General features: G+C 38.2%; 1 protein-coding gene across 18 annotated transcripts in view; it reads right to left on the reverse strand.

The window, feature by feature from the left end:
* ASPH (aspartate beta-hydroxylase) overlaps positions 1-20,660 on the reverse strand; it is a 183,782-nt gene that overhangs the window by 109,302 nt on the left and 53,820 nt on the right. For 9 of the 18 annotated variants that reach the window (XM_072998981.2, XM_072998975.2, XM_020811637.3 and 6 more), the window contains 4 exons: positions 5,593-5,682; positions 1,788-1,865; positions 1,157-1,324; positions 122-172 (listed from right to left, as the gene is read on the reverse strand). In XM_072998981.2, the coding sequence (XP_072855082.2) occupies positions 122-172; positions 1,157-1,324; positions 1,788-1,865; positions 5,593-5,682 (387 nt within the window). Of the gene's footprint in view, positions 1-121; positions 173-1,156; positions 1,325-1,787; positions 1,866-5,592; positions 5,683-16,713; positions 16,759-20,660 lie in introns of all 18 variants that reach the window. The other 9 variants (XM_072998979.2, XM_072998978.2, XM_078393777.1 and 6 more) reach the window with 3 other exon arrangements.

The raw sequence follows: 20,660 nt of genomic DNA on the forward strand, positions 1-20,660 counted from the left end.
TTGATGACACATAAAATATGTTACATATAAACAAAATATTGTATGCCAATTTGCTTTGCACATATGCAAATCTATCACTTGATATCACTGGACAACATGCAATTAAGAAAATACAACATACCAGGAGAATCATCTACAACATGTTCTTCCACTTCATAGTCATTTACAGGTTCTGAAGGGGAAAATGAAGAAATAGTTTTGCTTTTTAACATACATAGCTGAAAATGGAGCCGAGTTCCAAACAAGCAGCAAACTGGTCTACCAGTTTGCAGATTTGCAGGCCTATTTTGGAAAGAATAATCAAATAAGCACTTAAGCCTTAAATGTTAATGACTAAGAATATAGGATACAGGACCATGCATATATTCTTCCAGCGACTCTCCTCTATAATTTCTGTATGTCCTTGCTCATCTTAGTCTAAAATGAAATTCGCATTAGAATATTACTTTCTCTGTATTCTGCACATTAGTTATAAGAGGAAACGGGCAGAAGGAAAACCATACACAATATCCAATTATTGATCCCTATTTCTTTATAAAACAATGCAAGGTTGGTGAATATATCACAGTGAATATATCACGGTCAGTCAGGTCATCTATTCATAGAATCTCCTCCATGGCTAAACAGCATTGTGCACCGTGAGAAGATCTTCATAGCATGTGATATATATTTGTTTGTAACGCTGATCTGTACCAGTCTACATATCCTGTAACATCCTTAGCTTTAGGGACTATCTCCCCCACTCCCGCCAGTCAGAAAAAGAAAACAAAAATAACACACTGGCAACTGCACCACTGCTAGCTCTAAAAAAGTATCTTGTAAGTTATTATGCAGAGCACTTCAGTTATAGGCGCTACTGCAAAAATCTGACCTAGGGATTCAAACTAGAAAACACAAGACTACACAAAAATTTTAAGAAATCATCTCTCTCAATCTGGGCAGAAAACCTGTACAGATGTTTGCAATAGGAGTCACTCTGTGGACAGTATTTTTACCAAAATACTGACTGTATTTCTGTTTTAACAATTGATTTTGGTTAGTGATTTGGATGACCAAACTGTCATCTGGTAAAAGGGTTTGATTACTGAAAATTTTAAAAAGTCAGAGTAGATATCTGTTGTGGGAAACACATTTAATTTTGTATTATTTTAGATACCTTCCTGAAGGGATCCATGCCTTTCTAGCACTTCTGGAATTTTATCTCTCAGTTCTTCATTATATTCCTCCTTTACTATAGAAATGTCAGGTATTTCATAATTCTCTTCATCCTCCTGAAAGTTTGTTTCTTCATGAGCATGTTCTTCATCTGTTTCACTTTCTTCTTCTTAAAGTATTGAAAAATATCAGAAAAGCAGCTTATTGAACATGGAACAAAACAGTATCATGAACAGGCAACTAGGCTGAATAGCATGCATTACTCAGTTACCACTGATAGGGCAAGACAGGAGGAAGGAGAAGAACAAAGTCATGGATGCAATTCAGTCTAATCAAACATTTGAAACCTTTTTCTTTCATTGAAATCAGGTAAGTGATTTGATGAGATTGTGCAACAGGCATTCACAGCGACCACAAGGTATTTTATACCGTGGTGCAACTGAAGGAACAGGTGGAGGCAATCATTAGGCTGTACAATCATTTGTTCATTAGAGGAAGAAAGCAATGGTTATAAACAACCATAGCCAAATGCTCAGTGAGATATAAGGCTACCCACTATCTTCCATTAATCAAAATGACTAGCTGATCCTTGATTTGTAAAAAAGTTCACTAATGATGTAACAAGTTCATACCAAGCTGTGAGTCAAGGACTTCATGCAGCACAGACTCAATTTCATCATCCGGTTCTGGTTCCAGAATACTCCCATGTTCTACATTAGGTTACAGAGGAGATCAACAGACAATGAATAGAATGGAATGAATCTGAAAAAACTGATAATCAAAACACAAATAATTCAGAGGGGCTCATAGATTTCACAAGACAAAAAATGTAACATTTTTTGCAACCATCAGCCACTCTCATGACAGTTAATGTGTGGTATTTTAGGCCTGAATTTTTAAAATATATTGTATACAGTATTTTGAGTCAGAATCTTTTATCTGAGCTAACAGAACTGGTGAGGGTTTTTTTCACCAGAGCTATCATTATGAGCCATTTCTTAGTTCAGTATGAACTGTACCCATAAATGTAAGCAACATACACTCTCCTCTCACGCAGACCGGATATCTGCAGTTTGTAGTCAATGCTCTAGTTTCTAGCAGAGCATGGAGTGTCAAAATGATCATTTTTTGCTTTTCTCATGTGCTCCCCTCAAAAACCAACCAAACAAAAAATCACCACAAAACAAACTGCAGTTCTTTTGCCTTCAATACATAATGATGCAGCAAACTCAAATCATAATTCCATTTGTTAGGAGCTTTTTTTACCCACCCATGCACCCCGCTCCATGTAACTGACAATGTGTGATTAAATGCTACAGAATGTAGCATACCAGAATGTAGAGCTAATCAAATGCCAGATTCAGTCAAGAACCATGACCAACTTGCTTGGTAGATCAAAAGAGGCAATGAGGCGCCTATTATGGCAATTCTACATTGCATAAAACTTATATATATGTATGCACTGGTATGCATGTTAAATAACTGGGTTTTGACCAGTAGAGGTAAGTTGGATGTGTGTCTGGGAGTCTGCTAAAATAAACTGAGAAGGGGAAATAAAATGTGTGTGGATAGAACTGTGTTCTGATTGGATGGTATGCTGCCTGACTGTAAAGATTCTGTAAAAGGTGTGGTTGCATGAAAAGAGTGTTCAGTTAATTTTTTCAGACACAGTTTTGAGAGAGATTTATACTAAGTCAGAGTGAAGTCTGAGTCTCAGAGATGTGTGGTGCTTTTATGGAGAACCCCCATAGAACTTGTGTCAAAAGAGCATCCAGCTTTTTCTCCCTCTCTAAAGAATTCTGCTTAAGAAAGTGAGAAAAGATCTCAGCTGTATAATAAGTTAACAGCTTCTAACATTGTATCTTATTTTTTTTTAAAAATAAACTTAATAGATCTTTATTATTTTTTTTTAAAATGAGCAGTCACTAGATATTATACCATGCATACTGCTGGCTAATGCTGGGACAGTTAGTCAAGGCTGTGTCACCAAATTAACAGAGGCTGTTTCATTCTCTTAAAAGGGGTAGTGTAAATTCAGCCCTTAGCCGTAGCAGTGTTAACAGCAGAACATGAATCCTGGCTGTTTGCCGGTTTGGCAAAAGGAGTCCCCAGTTTCAAGTTAAACGGAAACTCTAAATTTAGTAAAGAGATTTAGTGGTGGCGGCTGTTTGATGGTGGTACACACTGAGTAGAGTTACTACAGACCAAAAGCAGGAAATTGTGGTAACAATGCACTTGAAGTATCCAACTGTGAAATGTAATGGTAGTTTGCTGACAACTCAAATAGTGTGTGCTATGGCTGCAAGATTTGTGATTTTTTTTTTTTGTTGCTGTTACAGGTAATTCACAACTCATGGATTACACTTCTCATTCTCTTGTGTTAAGCTTACCTCTAACAAGACAATTATTTCAAAGATTTATTCTCAAAGGCTTTCATGGCCAGGATCTGATGGTTGCGGGTGGAAGAACAACCTTCAGAACATGGCCAAAGAGCCCCAAAAACCCACAACAACTATTTCAAAAATATTGAAATATTTAAAAAGAGAAGGTAAATTCACATAACATAATTCTGAATTACTTTGTGAGACACAATGTGGCATAATGGATAGACTAGGAATAAGGAGACCTGTGTTGAAATGCTGAGGCTATCAACAGCAAGTTACTCCTTCAGAATTTCATATTATCTAAACAACTCTACAAAGGTTGCCACAAGTTAGAAACTACCAGACAGATCATAATTGGGGGGCGGGGGGAAGCAGCTGAACAACTGCATACTATATAAACTATACAGTCAACTAAATAAATTTATTTTCATCTTTCTGCAGAAAATAGCTACATATGAAGCTGCCTTACACTTGAGTCAGACCACTAGTCTGCCTTGCCTGGTATTGCGAATTCTAAGTGGCAACAGCTATACAGAATTTCAGAGAGAAATCTCTCCCAGGACTAGCTGGACACCCCTGATATATTGTGTAGTCTGCCATCCAAGGAATAACCACATTTCATTCTACTTAGTTTACAAAATAAGATGACACTGGAGTGTGTTGGATGAACTGGTGATGTGCTAATGATGTGACAATGAATTTTTATATTAAATGTGGAAGTGGAACATGCAATCTGCAAGCAGACTTCAAGTGCTAGGAAACCTATGAAAGTGATATAAATTTCAAATAAAAACATGTTGTACAATTTGGCACATTCTCTTACAGCTCATAGTCATTTCTTTTTACAATATTCCATCCCTGAAGGAGAGAAAAAGAACTGCATATATTAAGAGCAAAAAAGCTGAATGTCTTGGTAAAAGTCTTCATTGTAGTTATGTCTCAGAAGATACTCATGCCAGTTTATTGCAGGAAAAAGAACATGGAGTCTTGCTGTTATATTTGATATAGTTTTCAGTGCACTGTAATCTACTTGACAGAGACTACCTGATGCAATGAAGAAGTGGGCTACAGTCCATGAAAGTTTATGCCAAACAAAACTTTTCATTAAAGTATTGCAATGTACCCTTTTAAAAAAATATATATGTTTGGGTTAGTTTCAATATATAAAAAGTATCTGTTATTGTTGCGTGGAGAAATCTGCCTATTGTTGGATGGCCATATGTTGGATATTAAGTTTTATAACAGAACAAACTCAGCTTTCATAATCTTTGATTTACATATCGTACAAAATATGTTTCCACAGGACATACATTTAGAATAGTTTCAGTGGAAATATGCAGATAAACAACAGTTCATGAACCAGAAACTAAATTCACCTGAGTTACTGATCTTTCATTTTAAAAAAAGCAGCTGAATTGCCTCAGTAATCTTCCTGGCAATCTCTTTATCTGTCTGATGTTAAAAGTCTGCAAAATGAAGGGGAGAGCAGTACAGCACCTGGCTGAATGTATGCATACCCATTTTAAATGGGTATTTCTTCTTGGTTATTAACAATGATTGGACTATGCAGTGGTTTAATTTCTAATATACTGAATTCCAATGTGGATTTGTTAATACAATGTGGCAGCATAGCCCCAGACTGACAGAAATCAGCAGAAGTTCTTCGATTCTGTAAGATAGATTGAACAAGTATGTGGCGTCATCTTGAATGATCTAACCTCCCATCATCTAAAACATGGTAACTAGTCTGTCATCCAGGCCTCTAGAAACCATCATCCCTCCTGCAGGGTCTATGCCTCATCAATTTCTATGGTCCAGAGTTATTGGTGATAAAAAAATCTAGGTTGAATCAATTTTCATATAACTTAATGCACATCGATAGCTCAGTGGGTTCATTATGAAAGCATCCCCACAGTGGTAAATACTACGATCTAAGGGGCTTAAATATGACAGTATTTGGAGATACCTTGTTTAAGACAATCCTAGAATGCTATAGATATGCATTGCGAATGTTTAAACCCTCTAAGTTTAAGTGATTTTATGTACCACTTACCTGCTTTTACATGTGGTTCCTCTACAGGTTGAATCACCTCCTCAGTATCTTTTACAGTTGGCTGTTCTGGGACAGATTTTTCTTTTAGTCCTGTATTGTTTAGTTATAAAGTTAATTTTAGCTTTTATGGTACAACATTTTGAATTGGGGGTGAGGGTGTCAGGATTTTTGTTCTGATACATATACAGTACAGTAGTATCTCAGTTTACAAGTTTAATGTATTCTCCAGGATGTTACAAAATTCCAAAAAAAACATCATAAACCGAAGCACGGTTTGACATAGGAACGAGGGTGGCGCTATAAACCTCCAGGCACAATGCATCCTGGGGAAACTTCCTTCGTACTGCAGAAAAAAATTGTAAACTGAGGCATTTTTTTTCAATGGATTTATGTTTCTAAACCAAAACTTACGTTAACTGAGGTGTTCGTAAACTGAGGTACTACTGTAATTAAGAGACCACAAATCTACAGGACAAAAAGGACTGGAAGCATAAAAAAAGAAAACAGTTTGCCATTTCACTGGAATAATTTGGCAAAGAACGCTTCAGGCAATGGCACAATTTTTTAAAAGTTTATGTAATTTTTTTGTGAAGAAGTGGATGGTTTGCTAGAGCTGGGGCCGACTTCCACATTCCCACCCCAGGAGAATGCCCACAGGAGAGGAATGACTGCCTGGCAGCCAGTTAAGGGAGATGCGCAGCTCACTCCAACAAGTCTCTACTTCAGGTGGGTCAAGACCGTGAGCACAGCAACAGAGTAACAGCAGCAGAGATAGTATTAAAAGGACGGAAGGTTCCAGATCCTTCAACTGGCAGGCTGGATGGCTATAGCAAGAAGAGAGGATCCCAGCCCAGGAAGGAGAAAGTGAGTGGAGAGGAAGAAAGTGTGGGAGAGGGAGAGGTATAGACTGATGCCTTGGACTGGGCCATCAACTTTTGGCACTTTTTCTTCTCTATTCTCTTACTTTAGCTACACAACTTTCGCCAACTTTTGCACTGCCTCAGAGCCCAAGACTCGGAAGCATGGAAAGCACAGTGATGCAGGGAGTTAGCGCTCCCCAATGAAGAACTTGCCATTGGTCCTCCTGATTCACTACTGTTGACATCAAAGCAAATGCCAACCCAACTCAATTGCATTATTGTCAAAGGCAGCACCAGTTGAAGTAGGTCTGTCAGCTAGAGAGGAGCTTCCAGGCAAAAATGTAAAGGATTGCACTGAACTGGTGCCAGCCCACTTTAACAACCAGGAATGGGAAGAGAACTGCCCTGTCTAGACATGCAGGACTGGTTCTGACAGGAAAGACTGTTCGGAATTCAAGGGGGCATGTTTTATAAATGCACAGTGAAGTTCAGGGGTAGCATAATTCAGCCTACTATGTCCTGATAACAATGCTCAGGAGGTCTTTGTTGTTCCTCTACCCACGGAGGGCCTGGGGGACCAACAATAACATGACTTGGAATGAGAGTGGCAACTTATTAGTAAACAGCAATTTGTCACCATAATTCACAGAGTTACACCTACACTGATGTAAATCTACTATAGGATTCTGGTCAATGAGAGTAGCAGAGCACAGCTCCAAAGCATTATGTCCAAATAAGACCAATGGAATGCTCATATGTGACCCTACTGATTTATGGCACAAAGTTATGAATTATACATGGGTAGGATGTATGCTGCTGGATGAAACTCCAATTCCTGCTCCATCTCTTCCAAATCCATGCATTTCAGCAACAAGCACCATCAACACCACACGAGAAACCATACAATAAAATGAGTGGAGATTAGTGAGAAATATTTCCACATCTAAAGTAATCATGGTTCACTTCAAGAAACTCATACACTGGGCTACCCTTTATCCATCACAACCCAAAAGTAATGAGAAACATTCCTGGAACTCTGCAGTTTGCTCATGACTACACATGCTGGCTCTTCCCCCAGGAGACATAGTGGGCAATCGAACTCCCAACCTGAGGCTCTGCAGCCAGATACCTAAACCACTGAGGTATCAAGCCACTTAAATAAATCAATATATTTATATTTTAAAAAGCAGTTGCATATTCTTCCTTATTCTTTTATTGTACATTGTTTTTATTGTTGTTTTATCTGAAAATGTATGTCATTTCAAGCAGCTCGAAGGCAAAGCATCATTGACAAGCATTTAAAATAAATGTTTACTGAAGGACATAGAAACCACATACACAAAATGTCTCAGTGGATATTACCAAACAAAACAGGGCACTCAGATTTTACTATATGTAATCCTGTGCACACTCACCTCACTGTAACTCCTACTGAGCACAGAAGGATTAAGAATATGTACAGAACTGCACTGCAAAACCTTCCATTCTTCTAGCAAAAGGTTACCATATTTTTCCATGTATAAGACAATACTATTGTCTAAAATCTTCAGACTAAAATTTGAGGGTCTTCTTATACACAGAATCTGAGGAGAAAACCGTGTGATTGCAAAACTGCCGAGACCTTGCCTCTGCAAACAAGCTTCCTTCAATCATGAGGCCTAGTTGCGTCCAATCACAAGGCATAGCTTCCTACAGTCAGGAGATTTATCCTCCTCCAATCACGAGCCTTATGCAACTGACGTCAGCTGATACTGAACAAACCAATTGGAACACACCTTGTTGGAGGTGGAACGTGTAGATAGTGCTCAGATGCAACAGGGATGGTAATGTCAGAGTGTTCTGAGCCCAGAGGTTGAATAAAGTGATATGCTCAAAGTTAAGTGTGATGCATAATATGACAGTACTGGTATGTAAATGTTACCTAATTACTAAATAAAAATGTATTCTGTTTTATGTTTAAAATACTTTACTGATTTCTTAATTTTGAGTTGAAAAACTGGGGGAAGGCTTTTTAAAAAAATGTAACTAATAATACTTTCATTGATTTTAAGAAATAAGAGTTCTATTTACTGAAAATGTTTTTGGTGCCTTATTTTACAGAATAGTGATTATCAGCTTTGGGTAACCTAGGTGTTCTTGGACTGCAACTCCCAGAAACACCACCCAACACAGCTAGTGGTGAAGGCTTCAGGGAATTGCAGTCCAAGACTGGGAACCACTGTCATAGGAGAATGTGAATGATTGTAAAGCTCTGCAAAATGAAAGTGGATGATCATTACAGGAAATACCTGACTCATTTCAAATTTTAAATTTATAAAGTGAATTAAAAATATGAATGGCAGTATAAGCCAATAAAACAACATGTCCAATCTTAAATTCTTGGGCGGGAGCTTAGATGTAAATGTCATATGTTTGTGAGTGTGTGGGTGTGATTAGAGAGGGAAATAGATTCCAATTTGGTTCCTTTATGAAGTAGTCCAGCAACCACATTATGCATATGGAAAGAAACGCCAACGCATCCCCTGTAGGACTTCTACTTTCTGGGGCCAGGCTGGAGCAATTCCTTGGGAGACAGAAGGAGTGCACATCTGCATCTGTCTGACTATACTCTTTGTCTCTGTGCACAATCATAACATTTGGTGTGAGGCAACTGCATACAGAATTCATTCAGTCCCACAAACATGTCAATTGCCCAGGAGTCCCTTTCTGCAAGTGGGAATCCATACCTATAATGGTCTTCAGGCTATACATGAAACAAATAATAATAATTAAAAAAAAACATACAAAGCTGTACAGTGGGGTCTTGACTTAAGAACGGCTCGAGTTAAGAACATTTTGACTTAAGAACCACTCTCATAGGAAAATATTGACTTGACTTACATACTTAGATTTGAGTTACGAACTGAAAAAAACCCACGTGGGAGGCAGGGAAAGTGCAAAATTTGAACTTTCAGTTAACTGTTGGCCAGTGAAAAGGGTACCTGTCTGCTTCCTCACTCCTCCCAGCGTTTAGAGAGTGGATTGGGAGACAGTCTTCAGACTGCCTGGTCCTGTACTGCCTGGACTGTATTTTCCCTGCCTTCCCTGAACCTTTCTTGACCTAAGAAAAAAAGAAACAAAATATCCCCCTCTAGTGGTCGAAGGCAGAATAGCAGCTTCCCATTAGTTTCTATGGACGGAAAAGAGCAGATACGGATCAAATGGTTCTCAATGCATTCCTATGGGAAATGCAGATTTGACCTGAAAACTTTTTGACTTGAGAACCGCCTTCCAATACGGATTAAGTTCTCAAGTCAAGACCCCACTGTACAGTATTTATGACTAAATAATTTGTCTCAATTTTGACAAGGTGTACAAATAGCCTATGTACAAGGTACAATTCCAGAGGCTCAAATTTCATTTCCTTCACATAAGACTAAACTTGACCTTTGTTAAAAATTATTATGAAGCTCATGAAATGGCTAACAGATCAAATGTTTTCAAAATACTGTTTTTTGCAATTGGAATATACTCAAAATGCCTTCACACTCCATCTCACCTGCAAACTAAAGAATCTGTCATTGCCCCACCCAACACAGACTGAAAAGGTAATTTAGAATATTCTCCATCTTAAGTAAACTAATGACAGACAAACCCCAACCAACTCAATCCAGAACAATCTGTATACTTCTGCACCAATGGGGATAATTTGGTGAGGTGGGAAATAAAGTTTTCACTTCAAAATTTTAAGTTCAGATATTTCAGGCAGCTTCCATTTTCCAGCTGGGCAGCATGGCACCACAAGAAATAGGCTGCAAGAAGGAAGGGAGGCTACAGAGAAGTGGTGAGTCTGTCTTAGCTGGAGTGGGCAATATTGAATATTTTGAATTACAAGGCCTGCATTCCTTTCAGGGCAATATGCTCAGACCCATATACCTGCTGTGGAAAATGACATGTCCTTCTCTTCTTCTTGACACAGTTTCATCAATGACCTGGGAACTCTCTTTAGTGGGAAATTGCTAGGAATGCTATTCCAAATCCTCACCCTTTCATGCAGAGCGCTAGAAGTCCAACATCAATGTATGTGCCTGGACATAATCTTGAAATTATTCTAAATTTGTACAGTAGTTAACGAATGTAAAGAACTTGGCTTTTCATAAGAGAAAATGCATTTATGTTTTTAGTTAGATGTAACTGCCTTCCCCTTGCAAACCCATTTCCACAATACACTGTGGATTTAAAACTTCTCAAGCAAGAAACAAACCATGTACTGATTAATCCACTTGAAACAGAGGAATTTGGAATGTTGCAGGAAACTAACTAATTTGCTGTGTTTTTAATGTGTTCTATTAAATGGATGTTCGATCATGAACTTTAAAAAAAACAAAATCAATCCCACATTCCATTTTTCCTGGTATTTCTAATTTACAATGTGAAGCAGGCATTGTTCTACATTAAATAACACTTTCAAATATTTCTTTTTATTTATTTTATATTACCTTTAAGTATGAGATACTGAGCACCAAAAACAAGATTTCATTATACCTCATTTCAGTACAATAAGAAAGTACAACACATGATCAAACAAAATATGTACAAACTAAGATTTCATAGCAGTCCCTCTTACTGCATTTTTGAAGATTTATAATTATTCCAAGGCTGATTGTGTAATCTTGTTTGTTTTAACAAACGCAAGACAAATTGCCTTAATGATATTCTATTTATTTTATTCCTACAAATGTCAGTTCTTTTGTTACCAGGTTTGACTGAAGCAACATCCAAAGATAAAAAAAGCATCATTTAACTTTTTTTCTTTTCTCTTCATCTTTTGCTGAGCTATCAGATGACTTAGAAACACTCTTAGCAATCTTTTTTAATTCTTTATTTTTGCCAGTGGCTGATTCTTTTATCTCTTTATTTTTAAGATTTTTTTCTAATCCTGATCTCTCCTTTTCAGCTTTTCTATCTCGCCTAACTTTTTCAGGCTCCTTCTTTGATTTATCATCAAGAACTTTCTTATCCTTTTTGTCCAGATCATCCAATTTTTTCTTGGTTTTCTTCTTTTCTTCATCTTTGGCTTCCTTCTTTAATTCCTGCTTTTCTTTTATTTTCTTCACTGGTTCTTTGATTTCTTTTACTTTTTCTTTTTTCCAATTTAAAAAGGAGGAAATATTCATTAAAAAATATACGTTAAGAGTCCAGATTTTAGTAAGCCAAGCATGTATTTCCATTCCGTTTCAGATCACAAGCTCAAAGATCCACTTCAAAAGAATTCAACCACACAGTATTAGTAGCAGAAAAATAACTGCATTAAAACATAAGCATAGTGTGTTGCCTTTTAAAATTTCTGCAGAAAGATTTGTTTGCTAATCACTGAATTTTTTCTGAACTTTTGATGCTTTTGCTCCTGTAAATATTACAATAACATCTTGACAGAGTTACTACTCTTTAACAACTGCAATGAGTTACACGTGAGGCTAACAATGAGAAATGAATGGAAGCATTAATCTTTAGGCAGAACACTGCAGGCAGACTGTCAACTATGGAAGTGTCATGCATTTCATCAATTTAGAATGGATTTTCATTATGCCATTTTTTCCGGAAAAATTCAAAGTGCAATTTTTGAACTATAAAGTTCTAAATGCTATAGGAAAAGAGTATTTGAAGAAACATCTTCTCCCAAGTAAATGTATGCATACATTATGGCCACCACCCTGTTAAACTTGTCTCCATCCATAATACTACCAATGAGGAAGAGACAGGATTTTTCTGTTCATTTTAGAACATAAAACATCTTGTACAGGCAGCTCTTGTAAGTCTTCAGGCATCTGGTGAAAGATGGTTTTCTTTTCCCAACCTTTGGACAGTATTTAAACTCAAGTCTCCTGCATTCTATTGCTCCAATAATAGTTTTGAATTTTGGGGGCTGATTTTTCTGTGCAACTCTTAAATGTGAGGCTATTTTAAATTACTCATTGAGTTTATGAGCTGCCTTGCAAAGTTTTTGAAAGAATGCATGTTTCCTAAATCCATATACAGTGGTGCCTTGCTTTACGATTGCCCCGCATTATGACGAATCCGCTTTATGACGATCTTTTTGTGATCGCAACTGCAATCACAAAACGATGGTCTAAATGGTTTTTTTCCGCTTTGCGATGATCGGTTCCCTGCTTCAGAAACCGATTCTTCACAAAATGGTGATGTTTCAACAGCTGATCGGCGGTTTATTGGCCGCTGGGCAAATAAAATAGCTCCCCGCAGTGTTTATGGACGGATTCCTCACTATACAGGCAGCGAAAATGGCCGCCATGTGGAGGATCTTCGCTGGATGGTGAGTTTTAAGCCCATTAGAACGCATTGAAAGGTTTTCAATGCGTTTTAATGGGCTTTTTATTTTCACTTTATGATGTTTTCGCTTAATGCCAATTTTCCTGGAACAGATTATCGCCATTAAACGAGGCACCACTGTATAAACAAAAGGATGCTTTTAAAAAGCAGTAATTCATATGTTATCAAACAATACGGTGTAATTTAGATAAGTCTTTTCAAACTTTTAGTGCTTGGATATTTTTTTCAATCATTTAAAAACCAAATTAGTAAATAAAAATAGATGTGCCAAAAATGTGCATAGATTCTATGTAAGAAATTTGTGACTGGAATAACTATTACTGTACCATAAATAAACCATAGTTCTTGGCAAGTTTGGGGGTTGGATGGAGAGGAAGAGGGGGAAAGGCATGTAATCAATCATTTTCTCTTGTTCATGCACTTTCAAGGCTAAATTTGAAGATTTGAAGATGAGTACTGAGCATTTCTTTAAAAATGGAAATGAAACACTTCACTTGGTTCTAGTGCAGTTGAAAATGCTTCATTCTATTTATTTATTTATTTATTTATTTATTTGATTTATATCCCGCCCAACTGGTATATTTATACCACTCTGAGCGGCTAACAACAAAAAATATACAATTATAGTAATGTAGAGCACAAACATCAATTATTAACAAAACATTCCCAAAATCATAAGTGAAAACAGGTAAGGAAGAGAGATTAAATTAAATTAAATTAAAAGCTGGCAGGAGGGAAGGCCTGGACATAAAGCCATGTTTTTAGTTGGATTTTAAATGTACCCAGCATAGGGGCTGCGCGAATCTCAGGAGGTAGACTGTTCCAAAGGCGGGGAGCCACCGCCGAGAAGGCCCGATTTCGCATCTTTTCTCTCCGGGCCTCCCTCGGGGTCAGGCTCCTCAGCCTCACCTCCTGGCTTGTGCGGGTAGATCTAGGTGGGAGAAGGCGTTCCGCCAAGTATCGAGGTCCCAAACCGTTTAGGGCCTTATAAGTGAGCATTAAAACTTTGAAGTCTATACGGAAACGGATGGGCAGCCAATGCAGTCTAGCCAGAATAGGGGAAATATGATGGTGTTTTCTCCCTCCAGTAAGGAGTCTGGCTGCTGCGTTCTGCACCATCTGAAGTTACCGTATCAGCTTCAAAGGCAGCCCCATGTAGAGCGCGTTGCAGTGATCTAATCTTGAGATTACGAGCGCATGTACTAAGGTAGTGAGGGCCCCCGTATCAAGATAGGGCCGCAGCCTGGCAATCCGCCAAAGGTGGAAAAAGGCGGAACGGACAACCGGCGCCACCTGGGTTTCCATAGTAAGCGTCGGGTCCAGATGTATGCCCAAGCTGCGAACCCCACTGGCCGGTGCCAGGGTCGACCCCCCAAACGAAAGAGAGTAGACCAAGTCACCAACCCTGGGGGCCCCCACCCTCAGGACTTCCATCTTGTCCGGGTTCAGCTTCAAGCCATTCTCCTGCATCCATTCCAGTACAGTCCCCAGGCAGCGCTGGAGGGACAGGACGGCATCACCTGCGGTAGGTGAAAAGGAGATGTAGAGCTGAGTGTCATCAGCATACTGGTGACACGACGCTCCACATTCCCTGATGATCCCCGCTAGCGGTCTCATATAGATATTAAACAGCATTGGGGAGATAATCGACCCCTGTGGAACCCCACAATTGGAGCTCCACAGGGCCGAGACACTCTCCCCAAGCTGAACTCTCTGGGGACGGTCCTCCAAGAAGGAACGGAGCCAGGTTAATGCCGAGCCACCAATTCCCAACTCGGAGAGCCTCCCCAGGAGGATACCGTGGTCAACGGTATCAAAGGCCGCAGAAATATCGAGGAGGACTAAGAGGGATGTTTTGCCCCTGTCAGCCTCCCTCAGCAGGTCATCACACAGGGCGACCAATGCCGTCTCTGTACCGTGGCGCGGCCTGAAGCCCGACTGGAACGGATCCAGGGCATCTGTTTCATCCAGTAGGATATAGAGCACAATGATCATGATCCGTATTTGAACAGATTTATCTTGGAAATCAGGTACACTAGGACTCCCATATCTGCAGGGAATCAGTTCCAAGCTCCCCTGCAGATGCTGAAAAACATGGATTATAGCAATCAATATTTTAATAGCAAATGTTATACACGGTCTCTTGGGTCCCTCCAGTAGCCAGTTCTGGTAATGACACTGTAGAAATACATTTTTCTAGTGAATGTTATAATAGCATAACACAGCTGCCTCTAGTGGTCAGTTCTGGTAGCTTCATATTTAGATATTATATTTCTAGGATTTTCCTTTTAATATTTTTAGACCGTGGATAAGTAAATCAGCAGATACTGATCCCGTGGATATGGGGGGGTGTCCTACTGTATGTTGCGCCAGCATAGAGTAATAACATCCTTTAAATTCACAGACTTAAGAAAATTATTGGAATAAAAGATGCTATGATGCATTTTCAAACTGATCATGCCATTAAACTGAAAAATTATTCAGCTTTCTTTTATTCTAATACCAAAACATCTTTCCAAAAGCTCAGCACAATGAATTGCTTAATTCCACAACTATTGTGAAAATACTTCATTCCTTGAAAGTACAGTGTAAGTCAAATCTAAATCCAATTAAATACTGATCTGCCATGCAAGACAAACAACACACACATGCATTTCTAATTTTAGGATCTCCTAGACATGAAGTGGTGTGTATAGTGAAGAACTAGTAGGCAACATGATTCCTAAACCTCTTACTCAGTCCTCCCTTGGTCCTCGCCACCGTTACTATTGTAGATAAGCTCCAAAACTGGTCTTAGCTAAACAAAGGGCAGTTTGAAGGAAACATTTTCTAGGAAGCACAGATAGGTTAAAGATCCCATCCAGCTGTTCGTTCCTTCCAACTGCCTCACCTTCTTCTAGCAGTCATGGGACTGAGTACTACATCTCCTAGTTCTGCCCTAGATAACTTTCCCCATACCTCAGTCCTTTTAAACACCAGTTTTTAAAAAGAAACAAAAACATTCATGAAGGGTAGTTACAATGTCTTCAGCGTATGCACCTTTGTCCTTATAGGCTATCATTCCCTTAATGAGAATAAATTCAAGGTAGCCTTGTTAATGTTAGGTATTTGGCATTCTATTGACACTATTTTGTGTACACTGGTAAAAACCTTAAATGAACCATGTTACTACATCTATTGGAATCACTTGTGTTCATTATAAATATAAAGAGGGAATGAGCTCTAAAATAATTGTTCTTCATTATGGAAAATGTTAATGTTTAAATTAACTGATATTTACGTTAATTAATCTAGATATTTTGAGGGCATAAAGTCTCTCTTAAAGGTTAAATACATGAAAGATGTGTATTTTTCACTTGGCATGGCAACAATGGACCAGATGTTTAAATGCTCATATACCCTAATCCAGAATAGTGTAGTGAGCAGCCAAAACAGCTAAAGAAAAGCAACTAGAATTTCCCCTGTCTAATACTGGACAAGATAAGGATAAATAAGTCCAGAATCCTGCATTTCCTCCCAGACATAACCAGCAAGAATCTCACTTATGCATTTATTAAGTTAGCATACACAGCTTCATATGTTGTATCAGGAAAAGAAATGACACATACTCAATTTTTTGCATTCAGGACTGTATATCCAACAGAGATGTATGCAGAGAAGCCTCTTTCCATACAAGTACAGTCCAAAATAAGGTAGAAAAGAGTCCTTAAAAGTATTGTGGATTTTATTATTTGGAGTACTGTCAGGTTCCCTAACTTACTGCCTCACATTTCTTTTTTTTAGTAAATTTTGGGTGACATATGTCACATTTCTGCTTCATACAAACAGCATCCAAAATTAGTAGACACATTTACCAAGATGGCAAAATGCATGCATTTCAAGCATTAAGAATCAGTTTACAAAAAGGGTAATTAAGGTTCTCATAGCAAAGTACCTTTGATTTTAGCTTTTCTCTTGACAATCCCTCCAGGTGGTTCTCCTGATTTTTACAAGACGGAAGCAGGTTACAGGAATTATATAAAGGATTCCAGATATTATATATTAAAATGAAAAAGAAGATGCACCAATGTGAAACATTAACTTTTCATAGAATTTTAAAGACATAAATACACAATTTTTTCCTGGAGTGTTTTCAATAAACTATGCTTTAAAATGCTACCAAGACATAAACATACATTGACTCAGCTTCTCCATTCAACTAAGAGAGATGTGACAAGTTAAGGCCACGGAATATGGCCCTTTTGATAGCAGCACCCTGAATATGAATTGCTACCCAAAGGACATTAAACATGATCGAATGTGCTTTAGGTAGGTAGCTAGGAAGTTTGCTTTAGTTTGTATGTGTTTAATCTTGCTGACCACAGACTTGTTTTATTTGCCTTATACTGGTGTTTTAACTGTATTGAAAGAGCTATAAACTGCCTTAAACAGCCTTTTTCAGATGAAAAAAGCAGGATAATTTTAAAAAAACAAATAATTAAGAATGGTGGCAGTCTGTACTACCAGTTTCCTATTGTGAAAGGCTAGCAATCACACTGAGAAAACAGGGGATGTAAAAGACTACCTTATATTAACCCCAAAAAGTCATAGGCATGTGGTTTCAATTTGCCAGTTATGAACAAGCAGTGCATGATTTAAATAACAATAATAACTATAATAATAAAGATAATGGTGGTGGTGATGTGCCACTGAGCCAATTCTAACTTAACAGTGTGCCTTCCCAGGGTTTTCTAACTGTAAAGTACTGCAAAGAAATTAACTCGGGCCTCCTTATGGTGGTGCTCTGGGACCATGCAATTTACCAAATGTGGTATTCCCCACCACCCTGGAAATACAGTGAGGAATTCAGCTCCAAAGCCCTGGTCTACAGTCAGATGCACAGAACTATCCAATCAGCTGTATGATTTATATACAGCACTGAGTTAAAGTATAAACAGAAAAGATCCTGCTTAAGGTTTAATATTCAATCCTTTTCCAAATATAGGATTATACTGGAAGTTTATCTAGTAATGAGGAAGAGGATCAGGTCAGTCCTTTGGAGGACTCTAAGTCATTTGTTGGCATAAGGATTATATCAAGAGCCAAATGAGTTTAAAATTTTTTGCATAGACAAAAGAAACATGATGGTAAAAGAAATTTAAAAACCAGGGATGTGAGTTTTCCAGAAAAAGTAGAACTGGATTTTTTTCCAGAAAAAATTCCAGTGCTCTAAATAATGTTATCTGATTTATCATGTTTGGTTTAAATATTATATTCAAACACATTCAGAGCTTTAAGTGGGAATTATTTTAGTATTTTATATTTTATTATCTGTAATAATGCGAAGAGAACAGCATATATAGTACTTCCCTTATAGCATAGCATAGGCATCCTTCAGTCTCGAGAGACTATGGTAACATGCTCTGAATTGAGTGTCCTCTCCAGAGCATGAAGCCCGGGTAAGGTAATATGGAGGATAGGCTGTTACCCAAGCAGCAGATCCCCCCTCTCCACATTGCTGAAATGGTCCAATGGAAAGGCAAGAGCCAATACAACTGGTTCCAGCAATGTCGCAGGAGGTGGCAGAACGACACATGTTGCCTTCGGGACTTCAGCTCCGGATTTTGCCTTGAGGTTAACTCCTGAAGCCTTTTCCATGAGTGGATATAGCCACAAGGCAGTGGAGGTTTGAAATCGGAGTTTTCCTTCTCCTAGATGGGCTGCCTTCCATGGCTGACGAGCCCCACCTACCCTTATATTTAACAAAAATTACTTAACCTAAAAGAATACTGTTTTTAGGATACATACCTAAAGAAAGCTATACCTTTTATATCTTACATCAACAGTTGAATTTTTTTTCTGACGTATAACTACAGCACCTTCAGCTTCACTTACTCACTCTTCTGCATTATCTTTCAGTTGCATTTCAAACAGAAAAGTCTGATTCAGTACAACTAGTTGAACATTTTATTTCACTAAAAGTGGGTGTGAGTCTGTGGGTGCAAGCAACTTTATCACATTTTGTGTGACAGATTGAGGAGTAAGAGATTTTGCCAAAAAAAAAAAAAAACTTATCAGTGTTTTCATTTTAGTCTACTGAGGATAAATATACCATGTATATGTCTGGAGCAGACCCAGTGAAAAACCAACAGCACTACAGTTGAGGTTGTCAGAGTATTATTTTTTACTTCTTCCCTGGGCAACTGAGCATGAGGGCTTGTCAATGCTTGTTTCCTTAGAAAAATAATTTAGAGACGTTCATAACATATAATTAGGCCAGCTAACATGACTGATTACAGTACAACAGACCAAACAAACATGGATAAACATAAATATATATGGTGTGGAAAAATTCAATGGAAAAATATAGCATATATGAAAAAACATTCTATCCCACATCTCTGACAAAAGCAATCATTTATCACAGAGCTTTTAGTCACACTGGTTTTATGTACAGCCACCATTTACAGCACCAACACTGAAATAGGTGGCATGCGTTCATATACCAGCAAGATCGGAGGTGGACAAATTACGGCCCTCCAGCTGCTGGTGGACAGCAACTCTTGCTCTAGGCAGCATAGTGAGCCGTGATGGATAACAGGGCAATTCAAGAGCATATGGAAGGCTACAATTTGCCTACTCTGAGCTCTTTTCATACTACATTTTCCATAAAGTGTATAAATAATCAGTAAGGAAGTTCACTGACACCCCTCTGTGCATTCAGTGAATGTGCAAAGACTTGGCTGGGGCTAAATGTGTTAGCAGCCAAAACATCACTTGAACTGTGTGTTTGCCATCTCTTCCTGAACTTTCACCAGGTATTTTTGAAAAGTACCCCAATGTACAGATATATTTTCAAACAGCTCATGTGTACAAGGTAACCTGACAAAGCATGGTCATTCCTTGTAGGTACACATTTTCCTTGCAAATGTCTGTATTCATGCAAAGTATGTCAGATGTTCGATGGGGAGAAGCAAGACATGGACCTAGAGATCAGCAAAGCTAACCCCATGATCACAGTTTATTTCACACTTTCACAAAATGTATACAGAGGTTCATGTAAAATCCTCCTGTAAATATGAGGCACATCCTTGTGTCACGTGGATGTGTCCATGCAATGAGGTTATTTGGAAGAAACTGGGAATAATTAGACTGTGAATTCATCTGTAGATGGAAAGTTGTGTATAGTATAGCAAGATGGGCATGTAATACACCAAGGTGGACTGAATTCAAATTGCAATAGTGAAGAACCTTCAGGCAACAATTTTTTTTCCCAAAAGAAGAGACTGATTTTCTCCATGAACAATATATTATATTTGAGTACCATCTTTTAATCCTAAAGCACTGGCACAGTTTAAGCATTCCATCTAGTTAACTCAAAGGGAGAAACAACAATGAAGCACCTTTCAACAATCTGACTGTGACAACTGGCCATTTTGTTCCTCCTCTCCTGCAGTAACTATTCTGTCTTTTTATTGTGGAACCTCATTGTTTAATCTGCACTTCATGTTTCCCCGAAAATAAGACAGGATCTTACATTAATTTTTGCTCCAAAAAACGCATTAGGGCTTAGTTTCAGGGGATGTTTTATTTTACAGTCATGTCATCTTTTTCTGGTTGCTGCACAATGGTGGGGGCGGGGTTTCACTTAACTAGGGCTTATTTTGGGGGTAGGGCTTATATTACGATCATCCAGAATAATCATACTAGGGCTAACTTTCAGGTTAGGTCTTGTTTTCAGGGAAACAGGGTACCAGTCTTAGAAAAATGCAGAACAATCATGATATTGCCAAAAGGCAAAGAAGAAAATAATTATGAGCTGGTCCTCCTAGTTTACTGTTATCTTCCTTAAACTGTGTTGCCAATAATCAAAAGTTACCCTGAGTTTCTGATTCATGTGCC

This window comes from Pogona vitticeps, chromosome 4, assembly GCF_051106095.1.
Source record: "Pogona vitticeps strain Pit_001003342236 chromosome 4, PviZW2.1, whole genome shotgun sequence".
NCBI classification, from domain to species: Eukaryota; Metazoa; Chordata; class Lepidosauria; order Squamata; family Agamidae; genus Pogona; species Pogona vitticeps.